At 43.3% G+C, this 18309-nt stretch overlaps 1 protein-coding gene across 2 annotated transcripts; it reads left to right on the top strand.

Moving 5' to 3' along the window:
- The first annotated feature begins 6798 nt into the window (after window positions 1-6798).
- LOC1277286 (gastrula zinc finger protein XlCGF8.2DB) lies at window positions 6799-11053 on the top strand. 2 transcript variants are annotated; one of them, XM_001688906.2, is made up of 6 exons: window positions 6799-7231; window positions 7514-8020; window positions 8115-8294; window positions 8714-8797; window positions 8951-9130; window positions 9300-11053. In XM_001688906.2, exons 2-6 carry the CDS (start codon window positions 7807-7809, stop codon window positions 9395-9397), a joined length of 756 nt encoding a protein of 251 aa, XP_001688958.1. In that variant the 5' UTR covers window positions 6799-7231; window positions 7514-7806; the 3' UTR covers window positions 9398-11053. The 2 variants fall into 2 exon arrangements, with proteins under 2 accessions (XP_001688958.1, XP_316735.4); XM_316735.5 differs by lacking the exon at window positions 8714-8797 and having other exon boundaries at window positions 6860-7231.
- The last annotated feature ends 7256 nt before the right edge of the window (window positions 11054-18309 follow it).

The following is an 18309-nucleotide window of genomic DNA, read 5'->3' as shown; positions in this document are numbered from 1 at the left end:
TGTGGGCAACTTCTATCACACGGTTGCAACGAGCTTCGAACGAGGTTCGGCGGTCTCTTCCTGTCACTCCTGTGTTTCCCGCACGGGTGACTCCCTTGCTGCGATGCCTTTTCTTTGACCGTCACCGAATCAACGTACGTTTGCAGCGCGCAAATATTTGATTAATATCAAATCGGCGCTGGACAATAGTGTGGCCGGGTTGGAAGGTCTGTCCTGCTTTTTGTGGTTTGCCTTCTTGGTTAGTTGGACGTACGGCGAACGGACACAGCGCGTTGTAATTTGTGTGCCAAAATGCAAGCCGATCATGTGTGGGTCGTCTAGCGTTTGATGTGCTGCGATTAGATTCCCATTATTTTGCGAAGCATGTTTAAATTGCTCTCACCCTGGTTTGATGATGCTTCATTTTTGTTTATTTTTGGGCAATGCAATTCGCGTGCAATAAATCATTTCGCTTGCGTTTTAGTTGATTAATGGAATAGTGAAGCACCTGCCAACGATCGGGTTTATTTGAAGATTGTTTGAAAGGACCTTAGGATGAGTGTAGGAAAATTGCTAAGTAAAGCTTTTTAATTTAATTCAATATCCTAGTTTGTTATCCCAAAAATTACTTGAATACAATTATTTACACTGTAAAAAAATTAAAAACACATCTAATCAATAACAAACATAAAAGTAGTTAAATAACTCATTAAGTCTTAGAAAGGTAAGGATGCAGATTAGATATAAAACATAAATGACTACGAAAGAGACTACGAAAGAGAACAGAGAGTAGTAACATTTTCAGTTGCTTATCTGTAGCAATTTATATGCGTATAACAAGCTTAAACTTTAAATTTTAGACCTGAGTTTAGACCACCGTTTAGTTGAGAACCTTTAAATACTTCTTTGTTTTACTTTTTCATGTTTCAAAGGTTGCTTCAAAGGTTCAAAGGTTGTAATAATCAATGTCCAAGGCTCGTAATATCTTCTAATTCAATGTCCAGCTTTTAAGACTTTTGAATTCTACTAATTCCTTATTGTAATTAGTTAATTCTTACATTAAAGTTACTATACTCTGGGTGGATTGAGTTCCTTCTTGCATTAAAAATGACCTCCGAACAAGTGTAATTACACCTAGAATAATAAAATAACAAAAACAGAAGATTCCAAAAAAGAACTTCCTCCGCGCTCGAGACTACCTGCTCACAACAGCGCAAACAACGAAAAACCACGAAGAAATTAAAATTATTTACTCAACTAACTCAATCCGCCGAAAAAAGCGCACCGGATGGTGTGCGGCGGTTGCGATCGCCCAGACACCCCTCAGACGAGGTGTCCGCGATGCGTTTGCGTCTCCAGTAGCCACAACAGTCGCAACACTCCAACGGGTGGAACTTGATAGACGGGTGCACCCATTTGCATAATAATACGATCGCACTCGATCGCCATCGCCGAAACGCGCCATCCGCCTTTTTTTTTCGGTAACGCTTCAATCGTTCGCTCCTGCCCTGGTGGCTTCCGTTCCGGTGGTGTCGGTGCCATCCTTCGCAGGGTCGCTCAGGTGCTACGGTTTCAAACGGGGCAGAAAAGCGAGATGCACAAATGGCTCAAATACCTAACTGCCGCCGGACGACACGCCGGCAAACGGTGCTGCTGCTGCTGTTGCTTTGTGACGCGCTTTAAACGTGGGATTAATTGGATAGTTGGGCTGCAATTGTTGCACGATGTTTATTACAGTGTGTGGTGGGTTTCGCGCGAAAACACGAAAAGCCACTACCCCAGCCATAACAATTACCTCACATTGTCGCGTTCTTTGTGTCCCGTGCGCAACAGACGGTTGTGGCCAAATATCCTCGGGGCGCTGCCCAAAAGTCCCCCAAAGGGAAACGGATGCACGGATTCTCGACGCGTTTAAGGTATGTTATTATGCAAACTGACTCAATGTCACCTTTTTGAGGTTTTGTTGTGGTGTTGATATCCCTTTTTTTACAACGTTTCGTTTAAACTGGTGATAAAGAACGAAGGAGAAAGGTGTCGGAATTGATCGGCATAGAACCATCCAGTATAGGTGCGATTGATCGAGCTGTCCGATGCGCGTTCGAAAACAGCTCCAGCATCAACGTGTGGTATCCTGCCAGGCAAACGATTTCCGTGGCAACCTGCCATTACGGGTGTGATTCGTTAGTTAGTGGAAAAGGAAACAGCGGTGTAAAGATTTATAATCAATCGAATGAGTTTCAGTTTTGTACCGTTTGCCGTTGTTGGAGCGGCGATGTTTCGATCTGTGTATTCGAAGAATCGTTCCACCAAAAGACTGTTTGTCTTTTAGCGGGATCATAATTCATCAACTTGTTACTGGCACCTGACCGTGGGCTGATGGTGTGAGGATGGGCATAATACTAACGTCAGAATGGAATCCCTTTTACTCCCATTGTATTCCGGGGTCGCGTACGACCAGCTGTCTGGTAGGTAGTCCCCTTTTTGTGCCGTTTCATTGATCGTGCCCTGCCAAGGATACGCTTTGGAGGGTGAACTATTCAAGAGAATACTATCTGCATTCGATAATCTTTTGCCCCCGAACTATTGGAAGTCAATAAATTTGATTGCTGGATGGAGAGTTTGTGTCCTAGCTGTTGGATTGCGTTATGGGTTGAAGGTGCGTGTGGAATGTAGCGTACCGGATTTGTCTATAAATATTGTGGTAAAAGTAAGGCTCAGCCCTCTACGTTACGCTTGCGTTACGCGTAACGCCTGTTAATCACAAACCCAAGCAGCATTTTTGAACGTTTGTTTTAACCGCCGTGGATGAGCAAATTAATAGATAATCATGTCTTATTATTGTTTACTTTTATATGATAATTAGAAAAGCTTTGTTGATAATTAGAAAAGTTGTCACAACTTCAAGAATTATAATTTTAACAATCTTATAAATAAAAGATGTAAATAATAAAAAAATGATCATTTATTTATTTACCCAGTTATTGATAAAGTAGTATAATGAAATACTTACAAGTATTTATTAACTTCATTAACCTCATTTTAAATAGAGCCCTTGCATCTAAAGTAATTTTTATTCAAAATGGCCAGAAACATAGATTGAAAAGGTAATAGTTATATTTCATATATATAATTTAATTAAAAATATTTTAATATTTTATGTTTTCTAATCATAGAACATGTTACTCCAATTGAAAGCTTTTGGGGTGTTCATGAGCTTCCTTCTTTCAGACTTTTTTTCATTAATCATAAAAAAAATCATTAATCATGCAACAATGAAAAATATTAAACCTGTTATTTAATTGTTATTTCAAAATTAAATCTTCTTGAAATCGGTTCATCTTACACCAATTAACTTTTTTTTCATCTCAATTTAAAATATTTTTTATTCAAATAATGTACACTGGTCGGTCGCCTGGATGACAAAACTGTAATAAAAATGTTGCTTGGGAATATTTTAAGGGATGTAACGCTTCTCCCATGTAACGTAGAGGGCTGAGCCTTACTTTTACCAATATTGTGATATGACCGTAGCGTTTGGTGCAGTGAGGTGAAGGATTTTAGATGGAGGAAATTGTTTCTAGACAAAAATCAGAACATTGCGATAGCTAAACAATAGAAGGGTCTCAAGCGATGACGTAGGATCGATAGGATCGATTGAAAAATAACATATGAATTCCTTGAGTATATGAGGCCTAAAAATGAGTTCCAGAAGTTGGACTTTGTGAAATCAAAAGATTTGAAGTAAATATTTTGGAGGAAAACGGAACAAATTCCATTGCTTTGGCGAAGGGTTTTCAAATGATCTCTTAAGTAAGCAACTGAATCAACAAATTCGGTTTAATTTGCACCGATTATTAAAACCCACATTTAGTAATGTTTGAATGATATACAAACCAAAGCTAACAAGAATCAGAATACTTCCATTATACAAAAGCACTATCATTCTGCTTATTTTCCTTAAAACGATCACCATCTCTTTAAATTTAAAAAACCAACATACTTTCAACGAACCTGTCAATCATGTCAGCTACGATCGAACGCGTGCTTCCACTTACTGGGCCCAAAGAAATTCCATCATTACCCTTCGCGCCATTGTTTTCGCAGTTCATAAAAAGTCGATTATAGCACAAATTGTCAAATGATTACTCCTTGATAAGACGCAAACTCGTGCCACACAAGGTCGCCATCAGATCTAGTGCCGGGCAAGGAAGCCCTGGCAAGCCCGTTCCGTTCCAACCTTTCGTCCTTATACCAGCATCCCTTCGGGCTAACTGTAAAAAGTGAATAACCTTTCGATTTTTATACGTCATTCACTCGCATCGCTTGATTGTACTCGATTATGGAGGAAAATTACCTTCCCAACGATGGCTGGGAGAATGTGCGATAGAGGAAGAGGAAGAAATGGTGCATTTCTTTCACCCGGTGAAGATTGCATCTTCCCTTGTTGCCTGCAGTTTCCGAAAGCTTGGAGCCAGCAGTGAGATTGGAGTTGTTTTATTTTTCAGGCGATTAAACAATTACTCTGTCGAAGCTGTTCGGTGCCAACGGAACATACAACAATAAAACCGCGGCCGGGAGCGGTTGCGAATCATAATTACATAAGATGAGTCGTCCCAAACCCCGAATGCTGTGTGCTCCTTCTTACGGATCCGTAAACCGTTCGGGGTGAAAGTGCCTAAAGTACTGTTTTCTCCTCCTCTTTCTCTCCCTGATCTACAGGGAAGTCCTGTCCGCATGTATCCGGATGGGTAGCGGTAATGGAAGATACCGAGCGTTGGACAACGAACTCACGGTAAGTGTGTACGAACAGTGCCGGAAGGGCAGTCCAGCAGTGCGCACATGCGGTCGTGATATGGCTCACACACTGGCTTTTCAATTTCGCTGCCAAATTCGTAGACTCGGGCGAATTCCAACGTTTTGCAGGTGGTGCCCATCGACGTCTTACCTGGCGGGTTGATCTGACCGAACATTACGGACACGATGTCAGGGTTTAGGGCATACTTTCAAGAGCAAAAGAACGAGAACCAACTTTCAACCTCTCGCCTTACTGGGATGCTTCCCGTTTTCTGAGGTTCCATGCGTTTGATCGTTAAACTGACTTTCATTGAGCTCGAAATCACGATACGATCGTCTCGGGGGCATACTTGTCAAGGAGGCTGTTTGGAGGGTGGCAGCAGCTCCAAAGATCGGGCCAGCTTTCCCACGGATTTCATGAACCAGCTGAGTGTTGTCCTGGTGGTTCTTAAGGGCGTTCAGTTTCAAAAAGATGGTAGCGTTGGTACGACGAAAGAACTAACATATTCTAACCAAAAGGCCTAAAGGTTGCTCAGGTTCCGATGGCGGGGGTTATTGGCACAGGAAGCAGGTGGATTCCGTATTTGACACGACCCTGGTACGATGCAAAAGGTTGCACAAATCATAACCTACCCGGGCTAGAAATTACACGCAGTAATGACCGATCATTAAGTCACCGAGGGACCGAGCGGTTCGTCGCCATTGCCGAAACGGATGTCCCTCTCGCACCGTGGGCTGATCTTGATCATCCGCTGAATCTCCGAAAAAAAAAGCGAAAAGATCATTTGTGATCTGATGAACCTTTGTGAGGTTTTTCCCCCCGATTGGGAAGAAGTGGTTGATTTGAAAAATGAAAGTCGCAGGCAAATGTTTATTTTTGGACGGTTTCGCAAGGAATGGTTCTGGTTGGTGAATCATGTCAATTGCAGTGCTTACGAGGCGTGACCTTAATGAGTGCTGTGGTCCGTTTCTCCAGTTTCATAAGCATTATCCGGGTCGCTTGTGATAGCCGTCCTGTGGTATTCAGGGCGGTGTATAATTTTCGCTACAATATGTTATTCTTTTTGGTTAATTGTGTGTTCAGGATACACACCTTTGTAAACAAAGCTGTGCGCTGGGAATCTGCCGTGAGATGTTCAAGAGTTTATTGTGCCTTTGTTGAGATCATTTAAATGAAACATTATTCAATAAATTGGGAGTTTTGACATGAAACAACCTCTACTTTACTTTAAGCTGATGCTACCAAAGTAATCACACTGGAATTATAAATCATTTGGAGGTTTGTTCTTAACAACATTTTTGGCTATTGATTGCAACAAATGGACGATCCTAATGAAAATTTACCCTTGTTGATCCTTAAAAGAACTCGTTTATTTAAAATTTTATTTATTACCCGGTTATATTATGCGAAACTTCCTTTAAGCTACTTTTGAGCTGTCAAAAATACTAAAAACATGCATAACATTAGGAAAAGATTTTGAAAAGAAGTTAAATAACGGATGAAGAAATACAAATAACATTTTTTTTCATATTTCGTTATATAATCGAAAAAATACAAATGTTCACAGAAATTAAAAAAGTCAGAGCTTTCTGTATCTCTTCTTAAAGTGCGACATCTCTTAATTTGAATTTAAAATAGTTTTACTTTGTTGAGCAGTTTGTCTAGCCGATTTTGTAACGAATAAATTTTGATTTTTATTTTGGCCAAAATCCCAATGTGCGACACAGGTTCCCGTACGACAGATGAAAAGAACGTACATATTCGTGATTCTGTATTATTTATGTGTCTTTTACATTACTAGCTTTTTGTGTATTTTTTCTTCCCAAAATTGGATTTCAACTAAATTATCACGCCGATTGTAATCGGCCCTTTTATTAAGAAAATCAATCTTCATTCCCGTAAGCGTCACAGGGTGACTCTAGTACTGCAGCCGGCTGTAATGAAACCAACCACACGCACACCACCACATACCCAGCTGTCAAACAGTGGTAGCTATTCCGCTCCCGTGCTCGAGAACGAAACGAACGATACCCGGTTTTTCTGTATGGAGTTTGCACTGACGTTCGAAAACGAAACGATCGATTGTACGCTGTCGCTTGCGGTTCGTACTACCACCCTCCGTCAATGTAAAAAATCGGATCGGAAAAACAGGGTCGGAGTGTGTTGTTTTTTCGCGTGTTCCGGGTTCGTGGACGGTTTCTGTTTGGCCGGAAGTGGACCGGGGTGGTGTAAACATTCGCCAACGACGGCGGTGAAGATGTGCTAAAGTGGAACTGCTCCAGCAAACGCCAGCGGAGGGTAGAATCTTGCGCAAAGTATGCATGTGGCTCGGTGCACGGTGCTGACTCGCTACGGTCGTGTACACTTGGGCTGTTTTTCGGTGTAAATTCGGCGTCTTTCCGGTCGCATGCTAGCGCCGGAAGGTCAAAAACACTGCTCTGCATCGGGACACATTAGGTAGGAATGGGTGTTGGTGCGTGAAACGGCAGAGAAATGGGCCCCAAAACTCCGTGTCACCCGTGCGCTTGTGGGCGAGGGGTGCTGAAAATAGGGTTAGGATAGGGCAGGGTTTGTTTTCGAAACCAACACAACCGTGTGCTGAAGTTCTGAAGCGAATGGAAAGGGGTGTGTGCGCTGGCGTACCAGCCGAAAGTTGGTCATCGGTGTTTATGTTTCACGGGGGAAATTGTTAAATTGAAAACGTTAATGCTTTTTTTCCTATTTTCTTCCCCCATCCAGCATGACCACCAAACTTACCTACTCAGCAAATTCCCCCCCATGGCTGTGATAGTATATTATTAGCATTACGCGTTCAGAGCACACCAAAGCACACAGACACACACACGTACGCACGGCTCCAACAAATACCAGCACCTTCGTCCCACTTCCGGTGGCAATTGCTCTGGCGCTGGTTCTAGCACCGCTGGTTTTCGAACGGACCGTTTCTCGGATCATCTGCCACACTGGACGACTGCAGGAACGCTGAGGGGCTCGTTTGGCATCGCTCGTCGCCACCACCGACAGTCGGCCCGATGTCACAGCAGGCGGTGGAAAGTGGTGGTATGAAAATTTCCAACTGCTCGAAACCGTTCGCGTGCACCGAATGCAACAAATTGTTTCGCCAGCTGAGCACACTGACCAACCACATGAAGATACACACGGGCGAAAAACCGTACAAGTGCACGATCTGCATGAAGGAGTTCCGTCAAACGACGACACTCTCGAACCATATGAAAATTCATACCGGTATGTATTGTGGGAGAGAAAGGAAAACGCACAAGATGACCCACCAGTAACACTAAAACGTTGCGTGTTTGTGTTTTGTTTCTGTTTCCTGCAGGTGAAAAACCCTTCAACTGCAACTTTTGTGACAAACAGTTCCGCCAGCTGAGTACGCTTTCGAACCACAAGAAGATACACACCGGAGAAAAACCATTCGAATGTTCGGTGTGCGGCAAACAGTTCCGCCAGTCCAGCACGCTCAACAGCCACATCCGGATTCATTCGGATGATAAATTTTGTAAGTAGCTACGGAAGATCCTTCGAAAGGGTTTCGTTTGAAAGCAAAGGATATGAAAGGGATAAAAAATCGAACGAAGTGTATCTACTTTAGGTTCTAGCAAAGACCGCGTCAATAGTTTATCAGATTTTGTTAGACTGCAGAAACATGTTAGAATAGGTTTATTATGTTTTTTTTAATCTTTTTAATCCTCATAATATGGATATTTATGCCTTCAATGTGTCCCCCCTACTTGACGAGAAGAAAAGCATTAAACCAGTACTAAATACCACCTTCAGCTAGTAGCGCTTACAAAATGACTCTATGCCAAAAATGAATGATCAATAACATTCCGTGTCTTGTGTGACCACAGCTTCTCTCTACCCTCCTTCCCATCTAGACAATATTGACCTGATAGGTTCCTAACCTCTGTCTTTAAGGCATAAAACCCTTCAAATGCAGCATCTGTCCGAAGGAGTTCCGGCAGACGACGACCCTAGCGAATCACATAAAAATCCACACAGGTGAGCTTTTTCTTTTTCACGCCTCCCGAATTATAATGCAGAAAAGAACGTTTAAGTTTATCCATTGCAAGTGCTTAAATAGTTGATGCAAAGCAAATCATACAAGTAGCAGTGTTAATGATCATAATTTTCCTCCTGTTGTATCGTTGGCAGGTGAAAAGCCGTACGCCTGCACGTACTGCAGCAAAACCTTTCGCCAGACGGGTACGCTTTCGAACCATCTGAAGATTCACACCGGGGAAAAGCCGTTCGAGTGCTCGGTGTGCGGCAAACAGTTCCGGCAGTCGAGCACACTGAACAGCCACATTCGCATCCACGCCGACGACAAGTATTGTAAGTACAGGGTTTTCAATATTGATTTATTTATCAAACAGTGGCAAACGATCATTTTCTTCAAATTCCATCATTATTGTTTTTAAATGTTATATTCTTTCACTCACACTCACATTAACAACTGTTTTTGAAGTTGAACAAAAAAGGAATAAATTACACTTTTCAACAGGCAAACCTTCGCAAACGGAGCCACGGTCCATGGTGGCGCTAAATGGTGGGCTTAATTTAAAGGACGAGGACGTCAAACCCTTCTTTGCCATGATGTAAATTGCTAGCGGCGGATAGCTTGCCTCTGTCCCCCCCCCGTTAAAAGCAACCGACTCTTCTAGTGTTCGCAGGAACGTCAGCTAATATGTTTAAAAAAAGAGATAAGGAGCGAGAGCGGTACGATTCGCACCTTTGATTGTGCAACACTACCCGGCAAAGCGGAGGGGAACCCACCACCACCGATTGGGTGCGTTGTCGATTGCTTTAAATTATTTTTCACCATGCACCATGCGGTGTCGCGCCGGTCGGAAGGCGAAGGTGCAGCAGCAGGAGCACACAGGAGCTTACCGTTAATAAATAGTTGCAATTTAAGTTATAATAACTTTATCGGTTCCGCGCTCGGAATCCATCCCGGGCCAGCAGCAGCATCGTCTTAGTGGCTGCCCAAAAGGGCCCAATTTCGGGGCGTTCGCGTTTCGTTTATTTGTTTTAATATGGTAGAAAAGCAATTTCATAATTTATTACCGTTAATAGCCGCAACCGATAGGTAATCTTCGTCCGGTTTTTTCTTTTCTTCTCATGCTTGTGTCCCCCCTCTATGTTTCGTTCTCGGGATCGTTTTCTTTTTTGTTTTGTGTTTTAAATTAGTGTTATTTATTTGTGTTCATTCAATTCCGTGCAGCAATTGGGGCTGTTTGCCGCTGTACACCGAGACTAGGGCTTACTTGGAGGAAACAGTAAAGTAAGGGAGAGGGAAAACAGAGTGCACGTCGATCCGTGGCACTATAAATAAGAATCGAAAGCGAAACAACTGTGGACAAAAAATCACGCCCCCCCTGGTGGATGGTGTCGGGACGGAGACGGGGGTTGCGCATGCTGCTGATTGGCATGGCAAAAAATAATGCAATTATTATTGTGTGTAAAAAGCCAAGCCAAACGAGCATGTAAGTGTATCCCTCTCTCTCTCACACCCGGATGCTATGCTGGATCTTTTGTGCATTCGGTGTGGACGAAGCGACTGCTAGAGCGTAATCTTAACTCTGTAAGAGCCAGAAAGAACTTATCAACCGGTAGGAAATGTGTGAAGCTCTAGAGGGCAATGTAAAGCAAAAGAACGGACAGAAAATTGCAACCCATTTTCCAAAACTTGAGATTCGAGTCGTAAAAACACGAACGCTCCAAGCTGAGCGCGTTTCCCGTTCATAAAAGCTCATCCGCTCGATAGCGAAACAGCTCGAGTTGAAAAATAGAATAGTCTTGAACAAAATTTAACTGACAAACTAGCAAAAATACACACAAACAAAATAAAAAAAAACAACAAAAAAAAACAAAAAAGGACAAACTTGATAGAATTTATCGCCCTTCTTTGATGAAAGTCTTAAGTTTACTAACAAGCTGTACAGATTACTCTGCACAATCGATCGGACTATGTGTTTATGTGCATGTGTGTGTGTGAGTGTAGATGCGGAAGGAAAGAGAACAAAGCAAGCAGAGGGGGTAGTATGCAAATATCAGTACTGCGATGGTAGTATTTATCATTGTAGGGCCATAGCGGACATGCAGAGTCAGAGTCCGATCGGGTGGAGTTCGAAAGCGAGACTCCGCTCGTGAAGGCGAGCCGCTGAGCGAGAGACAACGGTGCGTGTGTGTGTAGCAACTAATGTGATGGAACGAATCATTATGTATAATAAAACGTAAAAGAAGACCTACATCTGATATGCAGCTGGAGCAGTGGGATTGATTTTGTAAACGTTCGACGGTAAAATAGAAAAGTGAGAAAATTATTTTGAAATTGTTATCATATTTATTTAAAACAATTGAAATCTATGTTTGATGCTGTTTAACAAAACAACACATCTTCAATGCCTTTTTCCTGTTAGCTTTGTTTTTTCCCTCAGTAACTGGTTTACAATAACAGCTTTTGTGAAGCAAGCAATCCAATATCTTTTTTCACCTCAATGCATTTCGTTGAGTAGATACAGATCCAAGCCCATAAGTGTTTCAAAGCCACATACGCTGTGGGGGCAAGAATTGTAGTCTTGTTATCGTCCAGAGCATTCTAGAGCGTCCGGTTTGTGGCGTTATAGGTGTTAGCCGACACTTTATAACAAGCTATTCTAAAGACATGTGTTGTTCTTAACTCTAGATGCGATGCCGAACACGTGATAGGCATACACATATGTAAAAGCTTTTATTGTGGAGTAAAAGCGATTGCAGCTCCTATCATGGAAGCGCCATCATGATCAAGATCGCCTAAACGATTGAGTTGTATGGGATGGCAATTATTGTGCATCTTCCCTATGGAGCCTCTTCCCAAGATAAGGAGAATGCGCTTACAAAAAGGCTGAACTGCTGGTGCACATGATCAACACAGATAGATATATTTCGTAGTACAGCTCGTACGAGGAAAACCGTGACGAGAGCATACAAACAAACCCCATATTAGCGTCCCAGTGTCTCTCTATTGTTCTTTTGCTAAGCTCCGAGAACCCTGGCGCAGCTGTTGCCGGTTCGCGCGGTGCACCAGCCACACCGTCGTCTAGGTCGTGTGGCCCAGAGCAACTGCAATGTCCCTGTACGATTTAAGCTCCGCACGACACTGATCGTAAAACAAAAGCAACGTAGGTGAAGTCTGCACGTAAACGCCGCAGGATGCTGGATAGTGGAAACAAAAGGTAAACATTAGATGAAACAAAACACCTGAACCTGCGGCCAAACAATGTAACTGCATGTGCATCGGTTATCTTAATCCTTGATCAAACCCTGCCAGGACACGCAAGGCACGCAAGGATATGTTCGATGTCGTACTGTTTTTTGTTGTTGTATTTTTGCAAAATGCGTGAGGCCTTCTGCATCGGAGATATACCCTGTATCGATGTAGGTCCTGGTGGTCGGATTTCGGTACAAGACAAACAAAGAGGTAAAGATTTTGCCATATTGTTCTCTTGCAAGATCTGATGACTCTGATAAGAAGTTCGCATTCCGTAGAAATTGGTGCAATGAGAGGATTTTCGGATGAAACTCTCAGAACATGGTTCGTTGTTAGCTTCTGAAACAGAAAGGCTCCTTCGGACCGTTGTTAGCGTGTTTGTTTGCTTCACTTCGCCGTCGAAGGAGGTGGAATACACAGATCCAAATATTTAATAAACATCTTCATTACAATAGCATTCCCAGCAGTTACCTCCAGGACACCAGGTGACAGACAGATCCGGATCCTTTTTTTTCGTACACTCCCTAACGAAAAACCCATCATCGGTGTTTGCTCTTGGCATTGTCCTGCACGAGACATCTTGGTGCGTTTGTGCGTGGATCTTGCGAGCTTCTTGGGAATTGTCTGTGGGACAGGCTCGGTGTCTGATGACTTCCTCTGCGTCTTGCGATGCGTAATGCATTGCTGTGGGAAGTGTTGTACTAGAGCTCTGGAGGGTTTGAGTTAGATTGTTAGTTTTCGTCCAATTGACTATCCACGAGCACGACGGCAGACCTAACTCAGACGGGCAGGCAGCCTGGAAAGGTAGACGTACGCAAGCTAACATATGTAATTGTATTGATTAGATTTGTCCCTTTTGCAGAAGCCATTTGTGGGCTTCGTGTGAAAGGACACGCACTCTGCCCCCATGATGCTGTCTCGGGGATAATCCGTCCTTCTCACAGACCTCCGAGTACTCGTTGTGTACGTGTGCGAGCACAAAGAAGGTGCAAAAGATATTTGGAACCCCTCGAGCCACCCCTGACTCGCTGTGGGCGCTGCTGGTTTTGTGGTACGACACAAATCGACCAGACACAAAAGGATGGCAGGAAACCCTTGTGCGAGGTGGGCGAGATTCTTCGAATCCGTCCCGGCATGCGGGGAAGGCAAAATTGGCTTGCCTCTGCTGCCTGCTGGGGTATAGATCTCTCAGCATGGTCCGATCAAAACCAATGAAACCAGCTCGTACACGGGGGTTTTCTAAGCCAGCTTGGTTGCTGCGTTGCATTGTGTGATGCACACGGTGGTGGTGATGCATTATGCTCGTTGGGCGAAGTGTCTGAAGGTTTGCACCCGTCCGACACCCGTGGGCAATTGTTGGTGTTTGTTCGTGCGTACTACCATCGCCACCGGGAAAGCGCCTCCAAACGATGGCAGTGCTGGCAAGCAGCCAGCAAAGAGAAGAAGACGGGTAATTTGAATGCATTCTGCTCGGATGCAATGTGTATAAGTCGGATCAATGTTACGCCTTGTTAGTGGGCGCTAATGATTCTGTAATGCAGCTGATGGAATTATTGGGTTTGACCTGTTCGTTTAACAACGAATTATTGTGATTGAAGCAAATTAGTTTCTTTTAACAAGCTTAATGATTTAATGCATGATTTCTTCAGGGATTGTTTTCACTTTTGCAGCTATCTTGAAAAGGATGCTGGAAGTTTAACTATTTTCAAACTTTGAATTTTACCCCCATTTTTTGAAATGTTGAAATTTTATGTACTACTTTTCAGTTGAATTGAATTCATTCAATTTTCAATGTGTTAAATCCACCAATTGAAATAAATATCTGAAAATATCATTCTTCTGGACATTCAAGTAGATGTCCCACAATATATTCACCAGCGCGTGTAATTGCAGAAAAAAGGGTATACTTTATACGTTTAATGACAAATATAGGTCACAACCCACCTGCGACAGTGTCATCCATTTGCTAAAACATCTCCGTGCTTAATGAAGCGTGGCGAAGATGAAATGATTTAAATTACTTGCCCCGATTAAGCATGGACCGGGGTCAACAAGTGCATCGTTGAACGCTGATAAAGGATTAAGGTAACCGTACTTATGCGGCACTAGACCGGTTTATGATGCCTGTTTTATATACCATGCCAACATCCAAAAAAAATACCAACTTTTCGGACAAATCGTTCCGATTTGTTGTGCTGCAAAACAGCAGACGCATCTTCCGCGCTACTTTCACCCTTTGAAACGGGATATTTTGTAAACAAAATCGTTACATGTGGGCAATGGGGAGAGGAGGGACCGCTGCAGTCGAGGGCCATTTAAATTAGGTCAAATTTGTGCACCCATCAGCCCATATCGTTTTGCGGCAAAGTGGTCGACTTGAATTACTTTAGGTCGCAAACTAATGGAGGAAAGTAAGCCGTATCCGTTATCCGTGCACGCCTGGGCTTATGACTTCAATCTTGATGGATTTCTGGCGGGGATGAAGTTTACGGTTGCCAAAAAGCTAAAAAAGTAAGCCACTCGAATGCGCCTCCAAAAAGAAGACTTTTAAAAATTGCCCAATCATTTCCAAACACAGCTTAACCCGCTGGCTGCGGCAACGGCAGCAGAAGCAGAGCCACTGGCCCAAGGATCAACGGATCGGGCAACGCTCTTCTGTTCGATTTTAATGAGCGGTCTGTCGAGCCCACTGACGGGCCCAAAATTGGCCCTCTCGAGCGCGCGCGCTCGCGCACTCCTGCGGATTAAGGCGGTGGTGCATCCCGGAACAAAAGCGTCCTGAGCGTCCCGTGCGCCCCATCTCCTGGACGGGGTTTTTGAACGTTTAATGGGCAGGTTGCGTAATACGGCCCACTCTATTCCCGTTAGTTTGCGCTGGTTTCCTGCGCAGCGAAAACGGTGCGGCCGCGTGATTTGGCGAATTTGGCCGCAAAACATAATGCACTTCGATCACATGCGCCCCATTCTATAAGGAAGTGCATCAATTGAATGAGGTGGGTTTTCGTGTATTATTTTTTTTTGTTTCGATCGATTTTTCGTGACGATCGCAGCCTGCAAGTTGGACATTATTACGTTAATCATAAACGCAAACACCGGTACGCATCATCCCAAAAGTGTGGTGGTGTGCTGCCTAGGAGATTGGGAAGCGAGCAGAGGATGCTTTATTTTTGTCGAAAGTCCAAGGATCATTAAACCGAACCCTTCACGCATCACGTTTGGGCGGGCTGGTCATGCCTGATCATCCCTTTGGTGGTTGAGGTAACCTTTCTCCACGTCTGTTCCCCGCCGTGTCACGTTGGAGTGGATTCACGCGCGTACCATCTGGCGCATTCGGTGGTCCGGCGCATTCTGGGTAATCGTGTACATCGCGTGGAACACGATAATTGGTTTAACAGGGATAGTCGGATTGCTTCCTTCGAGCAGCCAGCAGGCACTGAGACGCGTTGCGAGTGTGGACGTCTTGGGGTTGAGGGTTTCGGATTGTATTAAGATTGTGTTGAATTGATATCGTTCGAAGTAGTCGTTTTCCGAGGCGGAATGTGTATTATTTTGGGATAATTTCAAATTGTAGTACTGTCCATAAAAGTAAATGGTAAATGGGAAATTTCGTAATTTACCGAATGGAGAATATTCTTGGAGGTTTTAAGACGCCTGGAAACTACAGAACACTGGAACAAAAAATTTAAAAATCATGAACAACTCAGTTAACATTAAGACAAAAAAGAATATAGATCCAAAAGTATAGTTGTTTGCAAAATCTACAGATAAAATCCGCAAAGCTATTTAAACACCAAACAACAGGACTTCAAGAATGTCCTACAACTTTCGGCATTTCTCTCCAATAATTGAATCAACTAATTTGTGCATTTCTCCACAAAAGTACCAGCTCCTTTCTCTTCAAATGCATTGTTGGTGACAAAAAATTCGCATCAACATTGATTTATATCCTTCCAAACGAAGTCATCCCAACGTGTTTTGAGGTCGCTCGCTCCGGTTAGAATCCGACCCTTTGTAAACGCATTGTATGATTTTGTGTGTGTGTGCACAATTGACAAGGGAGGGGCATTGGCTGAAATCGGCATTGTCATCGGAATGAAAAGAAAACTTCCTTACACCCCCGAACACACACACACACGGGGCGTAAGGGTTTGGAATTGTTGTGTTTCAATTTGAAGCGAAAATAAACACACCAAAAACCATTTCCGTTCGATCCGCTTCCCATCATCTCTCCGCTACGTGACTTGTCAAGGATGGTCAAGGATGATGTGCCTGGCTTTTGCAATCGTGCTGCTGCTGCTGCACGGTGTCAATGCATTTCCGGACGCTTCCGGGAGGGGATCAATCACGGTTAAGAATTGGCCAATTTCGTTCAATTTCCTGTTTGGGGTGTGGAAGACACATTTTTTACACAATGATCGTTCGCAGACGTGTGCTGGAATAAGACATGATGTTGAGGCCCGAGGGGCGAATTGTTTGTTTAGGGCAAGGATCATGTCCTCCGGGGAGGTCCTCAATTTCCGGTGGTGCGAAATGGGATTAGGGTTGCGCTGAAGTTTGTAAACAATTTTACAATTCAATGCTGAAGAGCAGTATTGTCGCTAAGCTGGGTGGAATTTTTATATGAAGAAGATGGGGATTATTTTATTTTGTTAGCAATTTAATTAGATGCTTTCACACTCACAGTCACTGATGTAATAATATCGATGATCAAAATCCTGTTATATTCAAGAATCATTAAAAATCCATGCAACAACTGCTTTTCGTAATATTTCTGGCCTTTCCTTACATAAAATTGCTCAAAAATGATTAAAAATTGGTTAAGTATGAACATACATGAATGCTTATATTGATCTTGTTAGTATGATTATAGTTATCTTGAATTGTCTACGATTCTTAACATTATCTTCCTTCAATTGACAGCTTTTTCTCTCTTTGTAACTGAATGCTTTTTAGTCTTATCTCAAGATACGTGGCAAAGGATTGTTTTTTCATCGTTGGCCACCCTGAAAGCTGTGACATCCTTGCTGAAGTGAAAGTTGCAGCAAAAAGCGCTCGAATCTCGGGCATCAGTTCCGTTCTATTTAATATCTCTGCCCCGAAACCCGATACAACCCTTTCACTGACCGCGTGGCCTCTTCTCTCTCTATATGTTTATAGCATTTAGCGAACCATTTTGTTCTCCTTTCCATTGGCACATATGCCACCGGGGTTTCGCACCGGCACAGTGGTGTTAGCCTTTGGGATTTGGAAGGTTTTGCAAACCGAGGCACCAAACTAACCGATTAGCCGAACAGTTGCCTACTGAAGTAGCATCCCACACACCGTCCACTTACAAATTGATGAGGCTGAAAAACACTGGCTGACATCCTAGCGACCTGCTCAGTGTGTATTGTTTTACGAGCACCGTAAGCATACGGCCTGCACATTCAGCTGCTGTCGGTGTCGGTGTGTTTGAGGAGAGTAGCTTTCTTTACGAACGTCGGAAGTCTTGCGTTTGATATCTTATCCTTTGGGCCCGACACAGAAGGGAGCCAATAAGGGTGCCGCAGTGTAAATACAGCATGCCAAAAGGAGGCGCGAGCTTGGACCGTTCCGGCTAGAAATCCTTTTAGAGCCTCCTCAGAAGCATCCGGCAGCGGCCACGGAATGGGTCAGAAGCAGCACCCGCATGTCCGTTGGCTGCTGGCATTTCGAGGGTTCCTAATGTCAACAACAAACCAATCCTTTTGCTGAAGCCCCGAACGGTCAGCAGTTAAACATAGTTCTCCCGTGGAAAGAGGGATTTTTATGTGTGGTTCCTCTCCGCTCTCCGAGGGTTTTGTTGTGCCGCTTTTTTACGATTTTGCCGCCACTCTGTCAATGGCAAATATTTATTTATACAATTTGGAAATCATAGCTTTTCGGGGGTTTGGTTTCCTTTGCCTGTCGGTTTTGTTGTTAATGTGCGCTTGGGGTTTTTGCTTCAACTTTCAACCAGTTGTGGGACTTTGTTTTTCTAACAAATTCTGACAGAACGTTAAAATAATTTTGAGCCGTTGCAGCAAAAAAAAAACATATTAAATATATTTATGAGTTATACAACTCTGTTCGTTTTTTGTTTGCCTTTGGAACTGCGGTGATTTGTTGCATCGCATTAGCCGAACATGGGTAGTAATTTTGTGAAAAAAAAAAATGAATTAATTTATTCTAATCAGGTGCAACGATAGAGGACTGTCACCGAAAAGAAATAGTATGAAAATGGTCAACTTTAATAGACTCCACG

This window comes from Anopheles gambiae, chromosome 2 (genome assembly GCF_943734735.2).
Source record: "Anopheles gambiae chromosome 2, idAnoGambNW_F1_1, whole genome shotgun sequence".
Classification (NCBI taxonomy): Eukaryota; Metazoa; Arthropoda; class Insecta; order Diptera; family Culicidae; genus Anopheles; species Anopheles gambiae.
This window is presented reverse-complemented; position numbering and strand designations above follow the sequence as displayed.